At 36.2% G+C, this 24410-nt stretch overlaps 6 protein-coding genes and 1 non-coding gene across 7 annotated transcripts in view; 2 read left to right on the forward strand and 5 right to left on the reverse strand.

The window, feature by feature from the left end:
* Nucleotides 1-876, forward strand: part of RHIMIDRAFT_267191 (S-adenosyl-L-methionine-dependent methyltransferase) — a 1757-nt gene extending 881 nt beyond the window's left edge. The window contains exons 4-7 of the mRNA XM_023611980.1: nt 136-192; nt 243-300; nt 365-512; nt 571-876. Coding sequence (XP_023462650.1) covers nt 136-192; nt 243-300; nt 365-512; nt 571-745 — 438 coding nt within the window. The 3' untranslated portion in view covers nt 746-876. The remainder of the gene's footprint in view (nt 1-135; nt 193-242; nt 301-364; nt 513-570) is intronic.
* A 9583-nt stretch (nt 877-10459) lies between these two features.
* RHIMIDRAFT_t56 lies at nt 10460-10531 on the reverse strand. Its single transcript has one exon. It is a non-coding gene; the product is annotated as a tRNA-Met (tRNA).
* Nucleotides 10532-11472: 941 nt separating this feature from the next.
* Nucleotides 11473-14467, reverse strand: RHIMIDRAFT_241158 (6-phosphofructokinase; the record flags this gene model as incomplete). The annotated part of the gene is made up of 4 exons (XM_023609520.1): nt 11473-13602; nt 13669-13730; nt 13784-14117; nt 14180-14467. 4 exons carry the CDS (start codon nt 14465-14467, stop codon nt 11473-11475), a joined length of 2814 nt encoding a protein of 937 aa, XP_023462651.1.
* Nucleotides 14468-15270: 803 nt separating this feature from the next.
* RHIMIDRAFT_241159 (putative mitochondrial amino acid transporter ARG-13) lies at nt 15271-16471 on the reverse strand (the record flags this gene model as incomplete). Its single annotated transcript, XM_023609521.1, has 4 exons — nt 15271-15300; nt 15354-16082; nt 16130-16282; nt 16349-16471. The coding sequence occupies 4 exons, from the start codon at nt 16469-16471 to the stop codon at nt 15271-15273; spliced, it is 1035 nt and encodes a 344-aa protein (XP_023462652.1).
* A 1096-nt stretch (nt 16472-17567) lies between these two features.
* RHIMIDRAFT_267198 (uncharacterized protein) lies at nt 17568-18536 on the reverse strand. The gene is made up of 2 exons (XM_023611981.1): nt 17777-18536; nt 17568-17726 (listed from the first exon to the last, which is right to left on the reverse strand). Exons 1-2 carry the CDS (start codon nt 18444-18446, stop codon nt 17689-17691), a joined length of 708 nt encoding a protein of 235 aa, XP_023462653.1. The 5' UTR covers nt 18447-18536; the 3' UTR covers nt 17568-17688.
* Nucleotides 18537-18627: 91 nt separating this feature from the next.
* RHIMIDRAFT_294769 (uncharacterized protein) lies at nt 18628-21615 on the reverse strand. Its single transcript, XM_023614123.1, has 3 exons — nt 21387-21615; nt 20398-21218; nt 18628-20341 (listed from the first exon to the last, which is right to left on the reverse strand). Exons 1-3 carry the CDS (start codon nt 21507-21509, stop codon nt 18757-18759), a joined length of 2529 nt encoding a protein of 842 aa, XP_023462654.1. The 5' UTR covers nt 21510-21615; the 3' UTR covers nt 18628-18756.
* Nucleotides 21616-23105: 1490 nt separating this feature from the next.
* RHIMIDRAFT_309368 (translation protein) lies at nt 23106-24359 on the forward strand. The gene is made up of 4 exons (XM_023614597.1): nt 23106-23391; nt 23450-23703; nt 23754-23865; nt 23922-24359. The coding sequence occupies exons 1-4, from the start codon at nt 23164-23166 to the stop codon at nt 24162-24164; spliced, it is 837 nt and encodes a 278-aa protein (XP_023462655.1). The 5' UTR covers nt 23106-23163; the 3' UTR covers nt 24165-24359.
* The last annotated feature ends 51 nt before the right edge of the window (nt 24360-24410 follow it).

The raw sequence follows: 24410 nt of genomic DNA on the forward strand, positions 1-24410 counted from the left end.
ATGTTTATAGAAATTAGATTAAACTGGATATTAACCAATTATAATAGAATGAGTTTTCTATGCTTGAACTCATTCAACTCTGTGTTGGTGAGATTAAAAAAAAAAAAAAGAGTTTGTGAACTAAGCATACTTTAGAATCTCAAAGAAATTTATCGCGTGCTTAAACCTGGAGGATACGTCGAGTTTGCAGAGGTACGCTCGTTTTTACACAAGGATACAAGTTTTTAAATGATGATACATAGCCTGATATTAAAGACCAAATTAATCCTGGACCATTGATACAAAAGATCCAGAGTACAAGTATGTAATTCAATTCTTTTAAAACAATATGTGTTTTTCTAACCTACTTTCATTATTGAAATAGTGACAAACATGTTACTTTCACGCGACATGTGTCCTAAAATCGCAGTTGAGCTTAATGAAAAACTGGCTGCTGCCGGATTCGAGGATATTACAGTGATCGAGAAAGAATTGCCCATGGGCCATGATGAAAAAAAAGGCGAGCTTTGGTGGTAAGCTTTAAAAGATTACTCAATGATTTTTTTATAAAAAAAATGTTTTGTTATGCAGGCAAGATTATAAGCACACTACCCAAAATTTAAGGCCGGCTATGTCCATGGTCAACCCTGAGCTAGAAGATCCTGAAAATTTTGCATCATTCCTGGATGAATGTAGGCAAGAGTGTGTTGCGAATAAAACATCCTTTAGGTGGGTGATCACATATGCTCAAAAATACAAGATTTAAGTCATAAACTACGGGAAAGCGAAGCACCTTTCCATATAAAAAATCACCTTTTCTTAGTTACCCTTACATTCCTTTAATGAATAAAATATGTAGTATACTATCTTATGCATAAGGCTACATTTATGATATGCTCTAATCATATATATGTACAGTATTCTTGTTACTATACACTTAAAATCAAGTAGTGCATTAAATAAGCCGCTCAAGGAAGGGAAAAAAGAGGTGAATAAAATTGATGTATTGATGATGAACAAGAGCTTAAGGGAGCCGTATGGTCTTTTCTGTAATACATAACTTTTAGCTTTTTCTATTCATTACTGTCAGCTTTGCCCTATCTTTTTTGTGGATATAAATGGTATAGAAAATATAAAACGTTTTGTCTTTTTAAAAAAAATTCACAGATCAGCTTATAAAAGCATAGATATAATTCTTTAAAGCGTATAATGTTTATAATGCCCTTGGATGCCATGGTGGTTCATATACTAGTGCTTTTTGTTTGGCGATTATGTCGCTTGGTATAGTTGTATGACTTTAGGAAAAGATTGCTGTCGTATCCGAGCATAATTCACGCTTATTGGAACTAAGGAAATTACCCTTATAGTAACACTTACTGGTACATAATATTATTTCTTGATTTAGATGCCACAGTAGTAAAAACTAGGAATACCTTAACTAAGTTACTCTACCTCAGAACAATAGTTAGACCCACATCAACTATAATACCACAGTAAATTTGAATAGTATAAATAAGAACCACTCTTTATCAGTAAAAAGAATTAATTCAGTCTTACCGTATCTTGTCATCTATGACTACTGTTATATTATCACAATTGCTACTTATAGTTACCACTAAGTTTTCATAAGAGATCAATTATGAGCAATATAAAAGTGGTATATAAGAAAGAAATAAAGAGATTATTAAGCAGTAATTATTCAAATACAGAAAAAGGCAAAATTTTTATCAAAATGTTACTTGTCTGCTTCATTTTAACTGAAATATTTATGTCTTCTTTTAAAATATATGATTGAGCAATATAAGGAAACTAAAAGCATTATATAATAATAAAAAAGATAAATGTTTATATATATGAAAAAAAAAATATAAATTTGCATAAATTTGAATGAGCAATAAATAGATTTTGCTATGTAGTCAATCAGAAGGTTTCTAATAAACGTCAAGACAAAAAAAAAATGTGATCAGAAACCATTATGATAAAGTTAAAGTCTGTTTGTTAAATGAATTTAAAATATAAAAAGTGAAAACTATGATTGAATTAGATCAGTCAGACAAGGGATAACAAGAAAGACGATTATTTATAATTTATGATTCCTTTTTATTTTATGGCTACTTTTTCATAGACCCAAGGTTTTTCGTTTTAATATTGTATAATATGATTATCGAATCACTTGTAAAATTAGTAAAGCCGTGTGGATTGAAAAAACTAAAGCTTTAATTCATAGGATCGAATTAAGTAGTGACTACCAGAGCTTGATAAATCAAAAAGGTAATTGAGTTGCACAAGTAGAAAGTAAATTAAAGATAAATAGCTGAGGATGATACAAAAGATTTCATAGTCTGCAAAATACAATATATGCAAGATCAGAGCAGTAGTAATGGATTTTAATATCAAATAAAAATATTTCTTTATAAAAGTATTTTATTAATAGAATCACACAAATATTTACTATACAATTACTAACTTATGAAGCATTGTGTTATATATAAAACTAGGTACAAATATTGTTTGAAGCATAAAAAAGTTTAAAGCAAAATTAATACTTGTATTCTTAATGTAGTCCATTTTTAATGAATATCCTGAATCATTGTTTAAGCATATATCAAAGTATATGATTGCATTTTTCTATACACACTTTAAAGGAATGACTTGGCCGGTAATGCTTAATAAAAAAAGTGCCATATTGCATGAAATAACCAAAGTCTTCACATTATTTTAATTATTTGTTTTAGCTTTATATCCTGGTAAACTCTGGGTTTCTATGATTGATTCTAAATAAAGGAATAAAATAGAGTTGCAATCTGATTATAATCATGTCACGATAGAGTAATCATCAGATTTGATTGTACACGATAAATGCTGGTAAGCTCGATTGGAAATATAAAAAAGAAAAGAAAAATTATAAAACCTTTACAAAAAAATAACATTTTGTTTTTATTTCAAAATACGCTGGATTATTTGTATAAAAAAGTTATGTATAGAAGAGTTATGACATTGTGTTACTTACTAATGTTGATTTTCATAGTAATGGCTCGTTGTACGTTTATTTTTCTTGAGTAATAGAAATTAGTTTGTTACAGAGTAGAGAATTAAAAAGTTTGTCGCAACTAGACAAGTATTTGAGAGCAGACTCGATGTTAGCTTAAATTTGTAAGTAATCGCGAGAACTTTTTACAAGGTCAACCGAAAGAAAACTTGTGTGCATTAAAATAAAGAAGTTTTTATTACAAAAGCTAGAACCTGTTTACTGCGGAAGATATAAGATATATAAAAAGGTAATTGATTCAATGAATGGTTGATATTTCGGGTGGGATAAAGTAAAAATGAAAATATAAATGATAAAATGCTAGCAGCTTGTATTATGCATGCAACGATATTAGATATTAAAAAATGGTTAGAATTGATAGAGCTTCGGTGAATTTTAAGTACAAGATTTTATTCGACAAGTCGTTTTCGATGGCGACCACCAGATCCTTATAACTCAACTACTTTTTTATCTGTTAAATGTAAAAACAAAGTAATTGGCTTTATACTAAAATATGCAAAGTTTAATCCAATCAGTAATATGAAGTTAATGTCAGAAGGATATAAAAGTAAATAAATAAAGAAAAGAAATAAAAAAGAGATTATAAATCTTCCAAAGAAAGGATTTACAATATTGATGAAGGAATAAATTGTAAAAAAGGTTATTGTGAGTGTGTGTTTAGTAAGGGTTGCCGTATTTGACCATGTCTAATACTAATCTTTACGTGTAAGATTACATTTGACTTAATTACATGTACCTTAGTTAGCACTCCGATCTTTTTTAAAACAACCTAATTTCTTTTTGCTATGAGCCCCTCCTCGCACATCTAATAAAAGGAAAAAACAGAGACTAATAACTTTTTTGCTTTTATTCTATCCATTACCGAGTACTAACAACAACAACTACTGCTACTACAACCAATGCCTCAAGGATAAAATGATATTATGAGTGCTTAAAGATGGTTTTTTTGTATAGAATTCTATATTATAATGGTCAATAGATCATAATATAATATTAATATTGAGCAATATAGTGCTAAGGTTTACAGGATCAAGTAAAATAAAGAAATTGTTAAGTAATAAATGCTTTAGATATAAAATAAATTAAAATAAAAGTTGTTTATGATATGAAGATTATATTTCCTTTATACAAAATACTCTGGGATATTTATACTTTTTAAAAGCTGCATTAAGGGCCAACCTATCGTGATTAATCGGTATAATTGCTTATTCTAGCGTAATGACCTTGGTGCGTTTAAGGTTTTTAAGATAGGTTTAAAATAAAAAGAATAAAGTAATAACTGAGTAAAATATGTAGCGTTAATGATCATCAGGTCCTGGTTATGCAATATCAAATATAATAAGTTTGGATTGAAAAGTAAAAAAAAAAAGAAAAGCCTCCAGAAGACAAGCCTTTGTAAGGTATTTGAAATGAAAATGATACTGTGGATTGATTAATCTGATTAAACTAATGATTCTTTATTCAAAATTACTGGGCTATATATATATATATATATTTATAATAATAGGGAGAGTGTCATTGACACTGTGACGGGTTATATCTTGTTAGACTGCCTTGTATATAAGAGTTTAAACTAGAATTTAAGGAGATTTTGACATGTTTGATGAGATAATCATTATAATAACTCGAGTATAATCTTACAGTAGAGTATACACCTTGCTTTACATTCCTTTATCGCATCTGATAAGAATAGCTTATAGTAATAATAATAACTATAGTAGCAATAATAATATAAGCATAAATAATGTCAGTGACGACAATAATATAAATAGCGGTCATAGATTCTCTATCCAAGTAAACTCTCACGCAAACTTAGTAATATTGAGCTCTTCTTAATAAAGAATTTAATTCACAAGTCATCGACTTAACTGCCTTTTTACAATAACAAAGCTGAATACAGCAGATTTTTAGACGTCAAGTTTTGTAAAGGTTAGATATTCCTGTACGAATAGGTTGCTTGTGTCATGGAACGATGTCTGATTTTAACTGACATTGAAGTAATTGACAACGATCAACATGAAGTAGAATAAACTCATATAAAATAAGATCACATAAACACTCTCATTTATAAACCATGTGTCATAAGAATCCTTTATCTTAGATATAAATCATTACTACTTTCGTATATAAAAGAACTCACGCCCATATTATACAACCCTTCTTACGGTAAACGAAAAGATAACCTAGAGTAAATGGATAGCTACAATTAGTGTCAAGAACGAAATAAAAGTTGTCTTTAACAATTCATAAACCGTTAGTCAAACAGATCCTCTAGGATTCATATCTACACGTAATGTAATCGTTCACCGCCCACTTGCTAGCAGCTATACGGTTAAACAGTCTTTTATTTACAATTAAAGCCTCAAGTAGGCGCACGATAATAATATATCTTCTTCGCCCGAGGCAGATCAAAAAAGAATGAAGAATTGGTAACTAAAAAACCCTTATGAGATCAAGGGTAAAAAAGTTATTGAAGAAATGATGTTGGGGCAAGTGTAAGATACACTAGTGAGGACAACGAGGGAGCCAATCGAGGAGCTTTTGCCCAAGGTGCGGGGCGGAGAAGGCAGACACTTCTGATGATGGAGGTAGTCGAGTTCATGAAGAAGAGTGCAGATAGCTGGCCAACGAATGGTCCATGGGAGAGCGGTTTGAAAGGAGCGTGGTTTCTTTGAAGGTAGCATATTCAAAAGGAAGGATACTGGATCTGAAATTGTTTCGGGCATCATAAGTCGGCGGTGCATCTGGAGACAATGAATGGCGTGGGCTTTGGTGAATGATTGGTTGGGGTGCTGAGGACAGGTTTTGTCGTGACCACTGAGAAGCCAACCAAGACGCCAACATATATATCGACTTCTCTCAGACCTGGTCATTGGTAGCCAAAGGATGAGGCCTAAAGAGATAGTCAGGCGGCAATGTATAAGAAGAGCAGAGGCGTGCGAAGAGCGCTTGTGATTGAGGTTATCTTGGCGGAACTTCCTTTGCATCAATCGTAATGAGCGGCGATCAAGGGATTCTGAGTTTGGTAAGCATAATTTCCAAATGGAGGATCTAGAGGGTTTATGCCATTGGAAATGACTCCTAGGTTGGCGGATCAATGGGGGAAACGCGTTTGTTATACAGTATTTCCAAAAATTTTAGACACTGATGCCAAGTGTAAAATTTGCGCTTGTTAAATTCTAATGTCACGTTAACCATTGATTAATTTCGTATATGTAGGAGCTTTGCCGTACAAAATATGTGTATATTAAGCATGAAAGCACTGTCATTTCTTTTTTTTCTTTTTTCTTTTCTTTTTTTTTTTTTTTACTCTCTTTCTCATTAAAAACCGAGTATTACAACGTGTGCTTTCAAATTTTCTATGAAGACGGGCACGGTAATGCAGTTGATGCATACGGTAGACCTAAGCCTATGGACTACATCATTGATGAAGAGCGATATGCTTTAGAAACAGTTAGTTCACACACTCAGTATTTGCATGATCAGCCTCAGGAGAATAATTTCGATGTAGGCTCTGTGGCAGATGAAAATGCAAAAGATGACCCAGATGCTTGCATGAAGGAGGCGTCGAGTAAGCGAGTGTACACACTCTATACAGATAAAGGCAAAGTTATATTCTTTAAACTGATGTTTGAGAATGTTATGAATGCTTTAGCTGCTGCAAAACAATTAGGTATTCATGTTCACACAGCTCAAAGATGGGCTCAAATGTACAAAACATATACTGATAGTATTTTTATAAAGCATAAGATAACCGGTCGCTCGCGTATACTTCATGAAGAATACAAGCAAGTGATCTTGGAGTACATAGATGAGAGCCCTTCAGCCGCCTTGGAGCAAGTAATGGAGCCACTACTTCAAAAGTTTCAGGATCTCAAGGTCTCTAAAAGCACTATCTACAATTTTGTAAGAACTGAATGTAACTTCTCTGTCAAAACATCCTGGAAATTCGATGGCCTAATGCTGTTGATAAACTGGACTATTGGAGTCGAGTTGTCAACCTTGATTCAAAAGCCCTCAAGCCGCAAGAAGGTGGACAACTTAGATTCCGTGGCACTATTCAAACTGATGGCGTTGGTGTCACGGTTCTCAAGAAGGGGTTCGATAGGCAAACAAGATACACGGCAAGGCTCACAGTGGAGTATAAAGCTACCTCCTACATCACCAATCTAACTCGTCGAAATCATCAAGAGATTTCTGGTCGATCCGTCGCTGTCGGCCCAGGAAGAAGAGATATGCTGTATTTTGTATACGAAAAATCTACATCAGAGCAACCAGTGAAATTTCGGTACACTAAACAGCAGCCAGACAAGACGTGGAAAACCAAAAAGTACCGTCGAATCTTGCAAGATATCAAAGCCCAGGATCATGATGTCGTTCAAGCTGAGCAAGCCCTTTCTCAACAGCCAAGCAGCGCCGTATCAGTAGAACGCTTTGGCCGCTTCCTTCAAGCCAGATCTGAACAGTCTGCCGTTCTCAGCCGATTCTATGGACATACCATCACAAATCATGATAATGGATACCCCCTCTTTCGCAAGGTCTGACTTTCAGCGTGTCTCAACAAACAACGTGCCTGAAGTATTTAGGTAAACAGACAAAATGATTAACGAGACTAAAGTGAGTTGTCCTTTATTGAATGAAATACGGAGGTCTATTTATACTTTTTCTAATGATCGGATAAAGTTATCTCGGCTATGATGATTACCAATATTTGGGGTAGTGTTGACAGGACAATAGCGATGTATGACGAGCTGTTGTCTGAATAATAAATTTTTCTTAGACTTATAACTGTCACTGTGATAAATATTCACACGTAGGCGAGAGTTCCCAATTTATAAATAGATATCATCTATCTTGATTTTAATTGGGTTATTTAATTGTTCTTTATGTGTAATAGCTTATTGATGTACCATTTATTAGTCCAAATACCACAGTGCCGATCAAAAACTTATTCAAGACTTACGGGCTAAGTTTCGAGAAGACGCTGTGCTTGTGATGGAAAACTGGTCCGCTCCCATGCTAGTTACCATGAACCTATCCGTGGCTTTGGTTTCCGAAGACTCCTCAAGAAACATGGGTTCCAAGGTTTTCTTATAGACTAGTACAAGACCAGTAGGTACTGTCCAGCATGCCACAATGGAAGCCTTCACACGTTCCGTCGTGTTCCAAATCCACGACTGTATCAACGAGAGCGATATTCTACGGTTGTCTGCCATGGTCTTTTAAGGTAATAGTACATGAGCCACTTGGGTGACTTTATGCTGATTGAATATTGCTTGTAGATGCACCAATCTATACTGTAGATCCGCCATGGCAGCACCAGATAGATACCGCTTATGGAACAGGGATGTTGCTGCTTGCCTCAACTACATACACATCCTTCGTGGGCTTCGGCGTAATGGCATGGTTCCTCATAGGTTTCGCCGGGTTGCTGTTGCTCCTACAAGACGTCGAAGAAGAGTGGACGATCAGGAGCAACCAAGAACTAGAATACGCTTAGACGATGATTCTCCGTCCTAGTTATCGCTAGGACACATCTATATGCCTTCAGGGTAAGTTATTATATATAATAATTTTCTTACATAACTAACTGTATAATTCTTTATATTCTCTCCTTGGGCCTTATTACTCTCATTTGTATGTCGTTTCCTTTGCACGCATCTTATTTTTAACCTTTGCATAAATACTTTTTTTAATATGCACTAATCATTTTTTTCATACACGTCATAATTTTATCCTCTTTCTGAAATTTATTTTTAATAAAACAGTAAATAGTAAACCATTCCATTTGTATGTTCTTCCTGTCTTTTTCAAAATAAAGTTGTATCGTGTTTCGTGTCCTTCTCTTGTACTACCTGAAATACAACAGCTTGTCTGTGACCACCAGATCTTTGACAGTGTAAATTTTGTATGTTTTGGGTTTGAGTGTGTTGTAAAAGGTAATAAAATAAAAGTTTGTGTGTTCGTAGTCTTTTGTAAGACGTGAGGTTCGTAGCAAAAGTGTTTAAAAGGTAAAGTTATAATAAAGGTTCGATATGTGACCACCAGATCGTGTAAAGTTGACTAGACTGAGTTGTACAAAGTAAAAAGAATAATAAAGAAGATAAAAAAAAAGGTTCCTGAATCCACTTGATTGGATTACTCAGAAGTTAATAAAAGATAAAAATAAAAAGGAAAAGGTTGTGATTCAAATCGTAGGTGATTTATTGAATGAATCGAGCTTTTAGCAAAAGCATTGCTCTTTTTATATTGTTAAAAATAAGGTTGGTCGATATAAAGTTCATTTCGTTTAAAGTTCAAACGTTAAATGGAGAAACCTTAACCTCGCAGCCCAAAAAGAATTAGTTATGGTTATTAGTGCTACACTACAATGTCACAATAAATAATAAAAATGATTAAAACTTGCATATGCATGCAGTAGTAATGGTACTGGTAGCAGATACCAAAAATGGTATCAATATGATAAAATAAAAAGATAAGGTGAATTGCTTGTTTTTTTTTCTTGAGAGTCTTGGGTTTATATACTGTAATTTTTGCCTTCCTTCGTTAGAGTGGGTTGAGTAGACCTGTTATAGGTCAAAGGTTTGAATAAAGTTTGCGTTTAAGCAGAGGTTTGTATAGTATAGTGGCCACCAGATCTTATTAAAAGATTAATTGTTAGGTTCGTAAAGGTGTGATGATAAAAGAATAAGAGCAGGAACTTTTATAACAAAAGTTAAGACCTGTTTATTGTATGAATATAAAATAAAGAGAAAAGGTGATTGATTCAATTAATTGATGAATGAATTTTTCTGGCAAGGAGAGGCAAGGACTAAGGCTATTTATATGTTTTTGAGAGGACATCAGGACTACTTTTTGTATCGATATTTTCAAAAATATGAAAACTTCAAATATATGAAAATTTCGTTTATACGAAATTTTCGTATTGATCTTGTGATACCCTATTACCAAACTCGTCTAATATGTTGTTATTCTTTTGTGTGGAGTTGTAAGGGTTGTTGTTAATATAGAGAGTTTTCTTGAGATTTTATAGGTTTAGGTGTTTGAAGTGACCACCAGATCTTTTAAAGTTGATCAAACTGTGAAGTATAAAGTAGAATAAAAAATAAAAAGAAGAGATCAGGAACTTTTATAACCAAAAAGGTTGCCTGTTTATTGTATATGATAAAAAGATAAGGTGAACTGCTTGTTTTTTTTTTTTTTTTGAGAGAGTCTTGGGTTTATATACTTTTTTTGATTTTTGTTGGCTTTCCTTTTCTTGAAATCAACAGTTGTTGATAAGTTAACCTTAGTTGTTAAATTAACTAAAGTTAATTTATCAACTAAAGCTGTCAGGATTCAGTTCCACAGAGTTACCCCTTTCGGCATCTTTTGCGTTACAGTAAGACAAATATTCAACCTCCGACAACTGCGGAATTAAAAAGAAGAAGTTAGCATCTGGTTGTTTCGATCAACCGACCTCCGGGTTATGAGCCCGGCGCGCTGCCACTGCGCTAAGATGCTACTTATTGTAAGGTATAAATGTAATATACTATATGTCTCATTATTTTCACGTGACATCCACGTGACACTGTAAACTGGTTATCCCAATATTTACCTTTTTTTTCCTTTTTCCTTATTTTTCTTTTGCTTATATTATTGTCAATTGAATGCCATTAGCTATACTATTATAATGGCGATCTATCTTTATTGACGATTTTTAAAGTATAAAACATCTTGTTAATTTTATAAGTGAAGCGTGGCATAGTTCTATGCACTATAATGTTCCGAGTTGTTGACCAGCTCATCTCTAGCTCTCAGGACAAAAAATTCGCAACACATCGTAACATAGGTGTATATTATCAGCTTTTTATACAAAAAGAAGAAAAGAGTCGTTCTTTGTAATATATTGAAAGTGCTATGACCGAATGTCAAAGTAGGTAAAAGGAATAAAAGAGTACGTACATTTTCTTAATTAAAAAAAGTGAGGTACATTCTTATCTCTCTTTTGATTAGAAAGTATTTATTGTAGTATAGATGCTTAATCAAGTTGAATGTTCTGTGCATTTGTTATTAGCATGTCATTATACATGAAGGGCCCTAAAAATGATGATGGATTTATAAGAGTTTGCAATGCCTGAGTGGCATAAGGCTTTCTTTAAGATATTAAGCGCATTTTGCAAACTTTTCTTATTAAGAAAAATAGGGCATTTGTTATGGATAAAAGCAGAGTAGATAAAAAGAATGTACTGTCTATCTGTTTCGTAAAAACTTAACGCATTTTGCATTTGCTATTCAAAGTGTTGTTTATGAATGAGGTAAACTTAAGCTACTTCTTCCAAATAAAGTGTAAATAATATACATATGCCATTCATGTTTTTATTATTTCATGTGTTTACAGATAATTTGAGCAAAAATCCTGAAAAAATCATTCTGCCAGAAATGAGTATTATTGTAATGATCACCTACTTGCTATGGTTCAAAGTTGCTTGAGCCTGTGGTGTAAATAAACCACGACCAGACAAAAGATCAACAAGAGGACGGTGAGGCAGCCACCAAGATTCCAAAGGTTTACGGTTTTTCATATCAGTCAAAGGAACAAGCTCTTTAATGCATCTGTAAGTCACTTTAGAGCCAGAAAGACCAATGATAGCAGCAGAGTGTTCAACTCTACAAAGATCAATAGGAGCAGGGCCATTCAGACTATGTGCTCTATCAAGAGCAGCGACTGTGTGTTTTTCAAAGAAATCAAGCGAACATTTTGCAAGTCGTGTTGCTCTAATACGATCTAATGGACTTGGGTTAACGCCTTGTTGAATGTGACCTAGGACAGCGGTTCTAGAGTCAAATAGGGCATGTCCTTCTTCTTTAAGAATGTCGGATATGACTTGGGTTGTGTAAGTCTTGCTAACACTTTCATTACGAAGAATAATCCTGCCTTCAGATTTATCTGCAGCATCATCCATGTACATTGCCATCAAGTGTCGAACATCTGATTGGAGACGAGAGAGGTTAACCCCTTCTTCAGGAATATAGATTGTGCTAGCACCGCTAGCCAAGCCAGCCTCCACGGCCAAGTAACCAGATTTACCACCTTGTACTTCCACTACAAACACACGACGACGTGAAGAACGTGCAGACTGAATGATGGCATCACAAGAGTCAACAATAGCATTCAAAGCTGTATCAGAACCAAGAGAGAAATCTGTACCAGGAACATTGTTTGAAACCGTAGCTGGGATACATGCGATAGGGATACATAAAGAAGGATACTGGTGACGAGCTTGTTCAAGCTTGATAACTGAAGAGAATGCTTCAAAACCACCAATGATTAAAAGTGATTGGATGTTGTATTTTTGAAGCTGATAGGCAATCATGCCCATATCAACAGCTTCACCAGGAACAGCACGGTTAGTACCCAGCTCGGAACCACCGCGTGATGTCCAACCGTCAACGGCTATCCAGGTCAGCTCCTCGACAGATCCACGGGCTAATCCAGGGAAACCATTGCTGATACCGAAAGCTTTATGACCACGGTTAATTGCATAGCGTACTGCTGTTCTTGTAGCGGCGTTCATACCACCAGCAGGAGCACCTACATGAATGATACCAATGCGAAGACGACGGTGTGGAGGAAGCAACATACTGTCGTCATCTAAAATGGTCGTAGCAGTATAAGCCTCAAGCTCTTCAATAAATTGAGGATCACGAAGTTCCATAGCACGAGCAAAGTTCTTTTCTCCTATAGCTTGTGCCACTTCATGAGTCAGCTCCACAGCTTTCATAAGGTCACCAGTCGTCACTTCATTGTTGCTCATGCCGATTATAGGAGAAGGCGTCTCTGGAGTAGCGCTTAAAACGGCATCAACTGCAGCAACACTCTGAATGGTAGCAAGGATGCGGTCGTATGCAGCAGGAGAGCCACCCCGTTGGGTATGTCCAAGTGTAGTAACGCGTGTGTCTAGACCAAGACGATCACTGAGAATGTCCTTGATATGATCGGCCTTAATTGGGTTCAAATGCTTGTCAAGAGCACCTTCAGCAACAATAACCACGGTCTTTCTTTTACCAAGTTTACGATGACGATGGGCGACTGCACATAAAGTCTCTTCCCAGTTGTCTTCTGGTGGTGGTCTTTCGGGAATGAACACAAAGTCAGCGCCTGTGGCAATACCAGCAGCGAGCGCGAGCCAGCCACAGTGACGGCCCATCACTTCAATAACAAATGCACGGGAATGGGATAAGGCAGTGGTGCCAATTGAGTCAACAGATTCACAAATACGATGAAGAGATGTAACAGCGCCGATAGTAATGTCTGTTGATGACATATCATTGTCAATCGAGCCCACCAAACCAACAATGGTCAAATACTTGAAAGTTTCTGCTTCTTCTTCCGAAATTCTGCCGGCTTCCAAAAGTTCTTGATTAAGTCCACTCCATTCAGAACGGAATACATCAGCACCAGTGAGTGAACCGTCGCCACCGCAGACAATGAGTGCATCAATACCGTTCTTGATCAGATTTTCTGCAGCCTGAAGACGACCCTCACGCGTCTTGAATGTCATACATCTAGCTGTACCAATGGATGTACCACCCTTTCATAAGAAAAAATCAATATATAGCTCCTTTACTTTTTTTATACGCGTTTTCTAGCATTTTACCACCGATAGATAGCCACGAACGCTTTTCCAGTCCATCTTTTTGATTCCTCCATCAACAAGACCTTTGAGAGTAATTGGATTTTATGCTAAACTAACACGTATATTGATTTCTTACCTTGATAGCCTTCATAAACCGCAAACACTTCACAACCCTTGGAGATACCGTAACGGACAACGGCACGAACGCAAGCATTCATACCTGGCGCGTCACCGCCCGAAGTCAGTACACCAATCTTTTTGATCTTGTCCTGTTTTTCATTAATATCGTCAATTAAGCCAGCAGGAGCGCTTTCTAATAAACTCGGGAAGGATGGCTTATTGGAAAAGATGACTGTGTTGTTCAAAGGATCCAGACAGTAAACTTCAATTAGCTGAAAGGTTCCGCTAAATGACTTGATAGACCTGTCTTGATAGTCGCATCCTAGCGAGTCTAGCTGTGACTTGACAGCCTATACGTACAGTAGGTTCTGTCAAGCTCATTTCCTTTTCTCTATTTCTTTTACAAACTTACGCTAACATCCATAACGGATAATGCAATAGCAGAGGGGTTGAGTGACCAGTCGGACTCATTATCTGGTCTGGGTCGAGGTACCGAGCCCACACTTAAGATGAGCTTGATAACAATATCAGAAGTCATAGCATGTTCATTCGAGTCAAGTTTTAGCCATATCTCGTTTTGTTTTTCACCATTTGAGACACTAATAACCTTAAAGCCGAATGCCTTGTAAAAGTCGATTGTGTGGTGATAGGATTCTTCGGTACTTGCGATAAAGACGAGGTGTGAAAGGCCTTTTGCCATATGAATATATTCTGTATAAATAATAAGTAAATTCGATTGTTATGCCTTTACTATACGACTAACGTTTTTATTCTTGAAAAAAAAAAGAAAAAAAAAGAAATGCAAAACATGATATGACATATGAAGGGTCTTTACATGAATCTGTGACTTGTACCAGTAATCGTGAGATCATAAAATCATACGGTATTATAGACAAACAGTAAACTTCTTCCCACCTTGTGACCCGGGAAAATCTATTATGATTATTCCTTTTTTTTCTTTATTGATATCTATATCGCATCTTGCTTTATTCTTTTGGTTTGTCGTGTAAAGATGTCCTATAAAAAAACATTTCCAGTAAGGGGGTTTTAAGTGCAACAGAAAACGTTCGATTATGCTGACGAATAGGGTAATGTTGTTTTATCGATAACCATCTATTCTTTTATCATTCTCATCAAACTTGAAACTTTAGTCAATTTACTAAAGAACACAGTCAAACATAGATGTAATATAGTGTGTGTTATTCCATGACTGAATGATATAATGGCTTTGGAGACACACATATAATCATATATTTCCTCAGCATCAGTAATTCAATAATTCATCCCACACATGAATTTCTCTTTATTTATGAGCTGACGTTAAATAGCTTGCTGTACTACCAATTGGTGTGTGTTGCAATGAGAGGCCTTTTTTTTTTTTGCTCTTTTGTCTAATTAAGGGAAGGGATTGAGAGAAATATAAGTAGAGATGAGGTAATGCGAGTGTATATGAACGATATTAGCATGAAAGGGGTCTATCAAAGGGATACGGTTTACATTCAATTAGCTTCCAAATTGTCGGTTAAGAAGTTCCTATAGCATAATTTGTATAAGTACTTATAATATAGCATACAGTCTTAACTTACATAGGTTAGGAAAATGATAGCTGATGTTGGAGCACTACGAGCAACTGTGATACCACAGCCTCTATAGAATGCTCTGTAGCCTCCCATTGAGTAGAGTTCTTTAGCTGTCTGAGTAAATGATCGCTGACAAGAAGCTAATAGTTGCTCGTCTGTTTGCATTTGCGATTTGATAACATCAACTGGAAAAAGCGATAGATTGTATGCCATACCGCCTAGTGCACCACTGGCCATCAACTCTGTGGGCGATAAATCCTTCTTGAGGAAGGCTTCGTCTGTCACTGCTTGTCGTCTTTTTATAAACTGTGCACAAGCAAATTCATAAGTACCAAACCAGAAAGCGCCGCCTCCTGATTCTCGTAATAAAGTGGCTAAAAAGCCTCTATAAAATCCTGAGATGCCGTGTGTTCTAACAACGTGTTGTATAACGTGAAATGGTCCGGTAAATTGATGAGCGCTGGCAGAGGCATTTGTTCCAATCTGGACTTGTAATTTACATTTGATCAATTCTACTGGTGTTAAGACAAAAGATGCGATTGCACCAGAGGCAGCACCTGCTAAAACTAATTGGCTCATTTTTAAGGGTGGTAAGTCTTCTTCAGGTATATTCTTTAGTTTATCCAACTCTTCTGCGTTCAGTGAGTACTCCCTTATCAGTCTTTGTATCTGTCGATAGCCTACAAATAATGCCGCATTTTCGATCATTGACCCAACTAATGGTGACGACATGCCCTACGATTATGGTCAATACAAATCAATATAAGTTTATTATGACTTACTGTAAATAATCCTCGGATACCTTCTTGCTTCATTGTAGCTTTGAAGCAGTCCCATGGCCCTGAGTAGAAAGGCTTGTTGACAGGTTGTGTCTGTAGCCTGACCTTGATCGTATCAAATGGATATTCTACAAATTTGCCAACCATACCAGCTATCTTTATTATTTGAATCATGTTAGTAAATATAAATTTTTTTTACGTAAATGTATCTTTTATCAGTACCGAACCAAAGATAAGATCGTCAACCTGCTTTCGTAAATTGGATTTTTGCTCTATTTTTGGTATAAACAGGTTGTTTTCCTTTAATAGGATGACATTATGGGTTGTAGACTGCTTCTCTTCCATTTTATATCAATGGTGAAAAAAAGAAAAGGAAGAGAAATAAAAGAATGGCCCTAGACAGGCAAAGAAACAAAAAAAAAAAGAGATAAGACAAGACTTGAGTCATAATTAAGCTGTCACAGGATCAAGTGAGCCAATAGTAAGGCCTAGACTCTTGCATATTATATTAAAAGGATACTTGAGGCTCCGCCATTTGTTTTATTAAGGAGATTATGGTCTTCTATCCCTCAACTTTTTCCTAGAGGCGTGCTTTAAGCTTATTAGATGCAATTTGAGTCTATGGCTTTAGGCATAGTATATCGTTACCAGATGATATCGTATATCTTCATGGTAAGTCAATTGATATAAACTTCATATACGTTTAAATAGATTTTTATTTATAAATAATTGAAAACCTCTAATGGGCGCACGATTGTAATATTACATCTTTTCCACCCGAGGCGGTTCAGTAAACTTCATATACACTTTTTTCAGAAATTATTCGCACACGTTACAAGATCAATAGCAATTAACACTTTAGTTGATTGTCTATGTCTTCTTTATTGTTTAAAAGACAACACATAATAATATAAAATAAATGCGGTCAAAGCATAACTAACACGTAACTGAAGAAGTTGTTAGAGGCCTTGTATAAATAATCTGACCTTGACTTCTTTTTCTCTTTTCTTCTTTGGACCAAAAAGTAAGATCAGCTATTCCCCAGCTAGCCCTAAAATATGTTATATTCTTTACTCTTGTAAGGAACTAACATGTAGTATTATAGATTGCCCATCGAAGCTAACCCGGTGCTAGCTGGGAATAGTTTGGCCCTTACAAAACTTTGGTCCCATCCGCTCTCTTTCTTGCTCGCTTCTTTTTTTTTCTCTTCTTTCTCCGGGCTGGTTATCGCTGGCCCATCAATAGTATGCTTTGGATACGATGCTAATAATCTCTATATATTTACTCGCTTTTCTTGCTTCTCTTTTCTCTTATAAATTCTCTTTATAATGCAAATATTTAATATCAATTTAATAACTGATTTACTAATTATCTCTTTATTCATTCTTTTACTTCTGATGGGCTCTCTTATTATTTTTATTGTCTGAAATTATCATTTTCTTTATCAGTGTGTGAATAATTTGTGGATAAAGTGTAAGATCATAGTGAAGCCTACAACCAAGCTCATTACAGATTAAAGAACCAAATAACCTTGACTGTATAATATTTATTTCCTGTTTGCCTTAACGACGCACATATCTGACTTTTTGATAAATATTTTCTGTTAAAATTAAATATTATGTTTATAGGAGAGCAAAAGTTGTAACTGACCTTGCAAGAGAAATTCTTCTCTAGAAAACTTGAATCTTTTTCTATTCTTTCTTGCCCTCTGATAAGCAGCAATACCAACATCTCCTCCATACATTGTGCGTGCCAAGCTAATGATATCATCTGTCCTGTATTTACCTGTATATCTTGGTAAAAGTTGAACTAGTTCTGCAGGCAAGTTAAAGTTGAACTTGACTTCACACCAACGAATTGTTTCTTCCAAACGCTTTTCTGGATTGTGATAGTCATATCTTATTTGAGGCAACACATTCTCTTTTATGACTCCATGTTTCATAAAGTGATCCTTTCTGCATTCCAAACACAAGCGGAGCATAGCCAAGCGCCTGTTGGTGGCGTTTTCTTGGACATTGACTTTTATGGCAAGGACAGAGCGCTGTCCATTTCGCGATCCAATACAGTAGCATTGTTCACATATAATATTTATTTTGCTCTTGACGATGTCATACCATGTCTTGTATTTACGCTTAGGTGTGCTCAATCGAGAACGTTCAGCTATTTCTTGCCAAATGGGATGATTCAGTATTGTAAAACGCTGCCATCGACTTGTTGATGACAAGATAAGCAAGCCGCTGATGGTTAAATGGCGATAAACTTCACCTAGTATCTCTTGTGGTAATCGTTGAGCAAGAGTATCACGTCCAGGGTGGTTCATCTATACTTAAAGTCAACTTTAACATACAAGAACAATAGTGTGTACGTTATACCCCAAAAAATAAAAAAGAGTAAAAATGGCAACATTTAGTTTATCATTGCTTATAAAGAGACTTTTTTTTTCTTTCAGATTAATCAACAAAGGTTATTGTTATGATTAATATTATTTTGTTATATTTATTCTCTCTTTCTCTCCTATCAATGGGTAAATAAATGATGCATCATATCAAACTAAAAAAGTTGGCTTAATTTCCCTTTTCTGATATGAAGCCAACCATGATTTATTTAAAACGTTTTGATCACCATTATATTTATGGCTGATGTGAAGGAAAGAAGCTATAGTTGTTTTCATTGTTCATCAATATCCCCATCATAGATTCATTAGGGGTATTAGGTATTACAGGATCCATGGGAAATAGAGGGTCCATCATTACTTGCTGTTGCTGTTGTTGAGCTGTCATGGGTATATTGTATGGAAGTAGGGTATTAGGCGGCGCTGAGAATCGGTTGCTTCGAGTTGTCATTGTACTGAGATATAGATCATTTCCAAGAGCTGTGGATCCTGAAGCCATTAGAGCTTCAGTAAGATCGGGAGACATTGAGTTTGTAACAGTATGACGTCGTGCACTTGCATATGGTCGAGCCATGCCTGTGCGTGTAGGCCGCTGAATAGGAATAGTAAAGTCTCCTACAAACGAGGTGCTTTTCCTCAAACTGGATCTTCGAGATATAGAACGACGAGGCGATGACGCTGGTGTATTATAATAATTATCTATTGAACCACTGCTCGATGCCGCTGTTCCACTGGTGTCTGCAAGGTACTGTGCAGTGGGAGATGAGGGTTGTGAGTGATAGGACATGTGTTGAGGCGGATATACGGGCTGTTGGAACATTTGCTGAAGTTGGGGTGCATAGTAGCTTGGATGTTGCTGATAGAGCGAGCTTAATGATGGGGCAGATAGTCTGTTTTGAGCACGAGACAGTCTATTTGTTGTTGAATGGGCTGATCTCTGATGAACCATGGGCTCGGATACGATGGGGTTTGCAGAGGTTGAAGTGTACGAGGCGCTGTCGGGTGTAGAGGGGAACTGTAAGGAGGATCTCGATCGTCGTTTCTTAATTTTAGGCGATACAGGGCTTTGCGGACAACTAAGAGAAGTATCCAAAGGCGAGGATCTTGCAGAAGAAGTATTTGAAGATGAAGCAAGCTCATGCCTCTTTCTGGTGTCTATCCACATTTGGCTCTCTGCTGTGGATACATCTTCAATTTCAGTCACTGGGGACTTCTCCACAAGTGTGTTTAATGTAGAAACCGTCTTTTGATACTGAGATAGGTCAAATGGCTGTGTATAAGTTTCTGTACTTTTTGATCTTTGTACGGTGAGGGCAGCTGTCAAGCAGTAAATGATTTGTTGGACACCACGTATGGTGCTATAAAAGACGTCTATTCCTTTTGTTGACAATATGTGTTCAGTGATATCAGTTATAGAAGATGCAGACGATTGACAGTAAAAGTTATATTGGGAGCTGTTTACACAGTCAGACAGCGCATAAGGTCGGTATAAGAGGATGTTGGCAACATGGTATATCAGATGAATAAAGGACACGTAGATATCATTATTCGATGATACAATCTGCGGAATTGATTGCCCTAAATCATTCAATTTCTGCTCTAAATGGCTAAAGTCTTTTTGTTCATCAAACAGCGGGTGGACATCCGTGCCATATTTTGATCGCATAAACTGAAGTACAAAGCCCTGAATGTGTATTACCTTTGACAGCCAATGAAAGTTGAGAACAGCATTATAATCGTCATTGTGTTCCTCATCAGTGCACTGTGGATACTGGGCTGTGCATTTATCTGGACTAAAATGAGGCTGGAAACCGTGCTCAGTGCTACAGGGAATAAATCACATTAAGATGGATAGGTCACTACATATGCAATTCTTTACCTCATAAGCGTTTCATACGTGTAAACTGCCCAGAAGGTCCTATTGCGATATTCTGAATCATGATGGGATATATAGCTGCCATCATCTTTTCTTGAGAGCCCCAAGTCATTTGTCATTTGAATAACCAGCTGCATCAGGGACTTTGTTCTCCAAAAGAATCCCGGGCGTTGAACATGTTCGTGATATTTAATAAGTAATAGCAAAGCCTGAATGGTCGAAAGCCTTGGTGTATCCATATAGATGTCGATAAGGCTTAAAGCCATCTTATAATATGACCATCCCGGTGGATTACCTACCTGCTGCTGTTGTTGTTGTTGATCATCAAATTTGGATGCAACTGCATAAACAGAATTGAGCAGTAATGATGGAGGCTGGGGACTCGTGATGGATAATTTGCTTACAAAGGGCATAGAGTGATGAATGTGATCAAAATAAAGTTTGATTAGATCAAATCTCATGGGTACTGGCGGTTTAATCTTAAGGTGTGGCTCTGGTGGTTCTGCACTTAGATTACTGTTATTTTGGTAGAGTGGCTCAATGCGATCCACGCGAGTAGGATATTCAGGCACATACAAGCCACGGCCGATAGAGCTGATATTGAAGTAATCTTTGTCGACTGATGATGTAAAATCCAGTTTTATAGGCGGTGTTTGGCCACTCTTGTGTATCCTTTGTAAAGCTGCATCGACTGCACGTAAGCGTGATTCAAATGGTTCAAGATATTCTTTGGGTGGTCCCTTTCTGGAAGCAACGCTAGAAAAATTACAGTCTACTGCTGCTTTTTGACAACGCTCGCAAGGTTGAGCCCCATCACATCGTACCTAGGAATAAGGGTTAGCTTATCTGTTAACATTGATGCAGAAATAATATAATAAAAAAAATCATGCTCAGTGAAACTTGGCGAGTCAGAAATAGTCCCAAAATAAGGGACCATAAAACGGGTTCTTTTTATATAAAGCATGATAGAGTATATAATAGTTATTGTTTACCTTTTTCTTTCTACATTCATTACAGGCTTTGCTTACTTTATTTCTCTTGTTTCCTCTACTAGTGGACTGTATAGCTTGCTGCTCTAGTGATTCAGGTGTGGTTGTTGCTGTTGAGATGTCCATTCTGGCATTTGTAATATGGATTTAATATAACGTCTATTTCTTTATGTTGATATTCTTACTATAAAAAGAATAATATAGAAAAGAAGAGAAAGAGAAAGAGAAAGAGAGAGAGGTGTGTGTATGTGTGTGTATATGGCCAGGTTCTTCAATGGAAAAATTACAGTCTGTTTTCAGGCTGAGTTGGTAAAATCATTTTTATTGTCTTTCCAGGTTTATTTGATTAAAGAACTCTGATATTACAATAATAACAGGGAAGCATAAATAAAATTAGTACTAGTATTCATAGTAGCATGTATGGCTTAGTGCGTCATTTTTATAAATTGACATTGTTCACATTATCATTATCGTTGCCCTAGTAGGCTTTGAATTAATTGATTTCTCCTCCATGAAGCCAAACGGAGTTTTACAACATCCTACACAGTAAAAAAAAAGACCACCGACTTGTCCGATCGTATTACAGTCAAAAAGTAGGAAGTCTTTATTTCCTGTTCACTCTACCAATCGACCTTGAAAAATAAATGAATTGTCCGGCAAAAATCTAAACTAAAGTTTTTATTATCTTTGGGGAAACACTACATGCGCCAGAAAATACATCAAAAGTTAGATTAATACTACGTGCGCTACCTCTACCCACTATCTGTGATGTCGTCAACAAAACTTTTGAATGTGTGGCGTTAAGCTAAACATGACTTTATAAAGTCACCATGTTGGTTTGCTTTTCTTTTCAAGAACAAAAGATAAAAAAAAATTGTTTATTTATTCTAGTTTTATGTTATCAGTTTGATCAACAAAGACCACTTAGCTCAGGTGTAATTTCGTATTTTATATCAGAGTGAACAGGACAACCTTAGGTTAGGCAGAGATTTTAGTATTGTGAAGTTGTATAGTGACAATATAGGTAGCGCTCGTAGTATTAGCTTATTTTCTGGTGCATGTAATGGCCAAAAATGACCAACTGCATTCATCAGGAAGCATGCTTGTGCCCAACCATGACAAGGTAATCATAACAGAAAAGACAGAGTATCAGATGCTGTGGTTAATTCCATAAGATCAGACGTAGTGTTGTGTATGCAGATGGCAAGCACCGCGGGCAGTGTATGATAATGTTTGTTGATAGTGTTGTAATGGCATCAGACAAGATAAAAGTACGATGAGACTGTGTGCATCTTTATTCGCAATAAAGTAAAGAGAAAAGAGATGATTGCACAGTTTATAATTATATGTTAAGAAGCTGAGGTATTTAAATCGAGTTGACAACATTCGATTAAGGCGTAGCAGACCTTATTGTAGCATTAGGCTCAACTCTAGATATTATATTTAAGCACTGAATAGTAGCGTAGATACTACATTTTCATCCATGGCTAATTTGAATAAGTCTGTGCATGAAAACTCTGCTTAGTTTGTACACAGTTCCATGTCTTTTATAAACATACACTTGTTTGCATTAAGAATAACAGCATTCTGCTTGATTAAGAGAAAGACTACCTTGAGGCAATAAGCCACTAATGTCTGTGACTATGAAGGAACTTTAGCTGAGAAAGAATTTGAGGGGGAAAGAGCACCACCCACTCCAGGGTTTGAGTGATAAAGGGGGTTCTTTTTTCTTCTTTTTGTTTGTCGTGTGTGTGTGGAGAAAAAAAAAAGCAATTACAGCATGGCTTTACGATTATTTGCAAAAACCGCATTCAACACTAATTCAAAGAGTCTAACTTCTCTTCGTGCTATTACTGCAGCAAGTTTCCACACAACATCAGTTACATGTCAAGCAGCCCCGGTTGAATGGAAGATCGATTCTGTACGAACAGGTGTTATTGCCAGAAAGAAGGGCATGACAGCTTTGTGGACTGAATCCGGTGTCCGTATACCTGTCACAGTATTACAGGTACTTGTTTCTTACACAGCTTATTAAAATAGCAATCACTTATACCTTGTTGAATCAGTTGGAAGATAATGTAGTCACAGACATCCGCACAGAAGAAAAGCACGGTTATACAGCATTACAAGTCGGATGCACCGTTAAGAAAGAAAAACATACTACCAAGCCTCTACTTGAACACTTTAAAAAGTTGGGTGTTGGTCTTCGACAGAAATTATTTGAATTTAGAGTAACAAAGGATGCCCTTCTGCCAATTGGCACAGAGTTAACAGCATCACATTTTGTAGAAGGTCAATTTGTAGATGTCACTGCACCTTCGTAAGTTGATCAACTTGATAGTGAACCAAACTGACATCCCTTATTGCTAGTATTGGTAAAGGTTTTGCTGGTGTTATGAAACGATGGAACTTTAAAGGTCTTCCTGCATCTCACGGTGTGTCATTAACTCATCGTTCAGCTGGTTCAACTGGTCAGCGTAAGGTAAGTGAAGGAACCCATAAGAGTCATTACTATGCTCACCTTTTTCTTCTTTGTAGTGGCCCAGTAAAGTGTTTAAAGGAAAAAAGATGGCCGGTCGTCTTGGTGGTGAAAATGTGACAGTTCAAAATTTGAAAGTTGTAAAGGTCGATCCAGCACTAAATTTGGTATTTGTCAAGGGCGCTGTTCCTGGTTTTGATGACCAGTTTGTTAAAATTAAGGATGCCGTCAAGTTACGTGGAGAAAAGCTTTTCCCTAAAGAGGCTATCCCTCCTCCTTTCCCTACCGCTATTAAGCAATAAAGAGCTTCTTTTTTTATATATAGATAAAAAGCTGTCAGTCAAAGCGTAACCAGAATGCTAGTACCTCTTTATGCATATCAGTTTAGCTCATTCTCTTCAATTGGAAAGGGTAAAGTATTACGCCTAAAGAGCTCCAGGACTTTTTTTCTGCTTTTAGTTGCTCAGTCACTGCTTCTCTCATTCATTATCTCTGCTCCTTCATAGAAGTATATCAGATCAGAACACGATTCTCCTTGAGGGGTTTGG

This window comes from Rhizopus microsporus (genome assembly GCF_002708625.1).
Source record: "Rhizopus microsporus ATCC 52813 unplaced genomic scaffold scaffold_20, whole genome shotgun sequence".
NCBI lineage: Eukaryota > Fungi > Mucoromycota > Mucoromycetes > Mucorales > Rhizopodaceae > Rhizopus > Rhizopus microsporus.

Bases quoted from the DNA above. Each gene is read 5' to 3' on its own strand.
- RHIMIDRAFT_267198 (XM_023611981.1), bottom strand. From the start codon at position 18,446: ATGAACCACCCTGGACGTGATACTCTTGCTCAACGATTACCACAAGAG. The intron at 17,727-17,776 runs GTCAGTTACAAC...TAATTTTAACAG, and splicing joins AGAAGAATTTCTCTTGCAAG to AAAATATTTATCAAAAAGTC.
- RHIMIDRAFT_294769 (XM_023614123.1), bottom strand. From the start codon at position 21,509: ATGGACATCTCAACAGCAACAACCACACCTGAATCACTAGAGCAGCAA. The intron at 21,219-21,386 runs GTAAACAATAAC...CCTTATTCCTAG, and splicing joins ATGAATGTAGAAAGAAAAAG to GTACGATGTGATGGGGCTCA. The intron at 20,342-20,397 runs GTAAAGAATTGC...TATTCCCTGTAG, and splicing joins ACGTATGAAACGCTTATGAG to CACTGAGCACGGTTTCCAGC.
- RHIMIDRAFT_309368 (XM_023614597.1), top strand. From the start codon at position 23,164: ATGGCTTTACGATTATTTGCAAAAACCGCATTCAACACTAATTCAAAG. The intron at 23,704-23,753 runs GTAAGTTGATCA...CCTTATTGCTAG, and splicing joins GTAGATGTCACTGCACCTTC to TATTGGTAAAGGTTTTGCTG. The intron at 23,866-23,921 runs GTAAGTGAAGGA...TCTTCTTTGTAG, and splicing joins GTTCAACTGGTCAGCGTAAG to TGGCCCAGTAAAGTGTTTAA.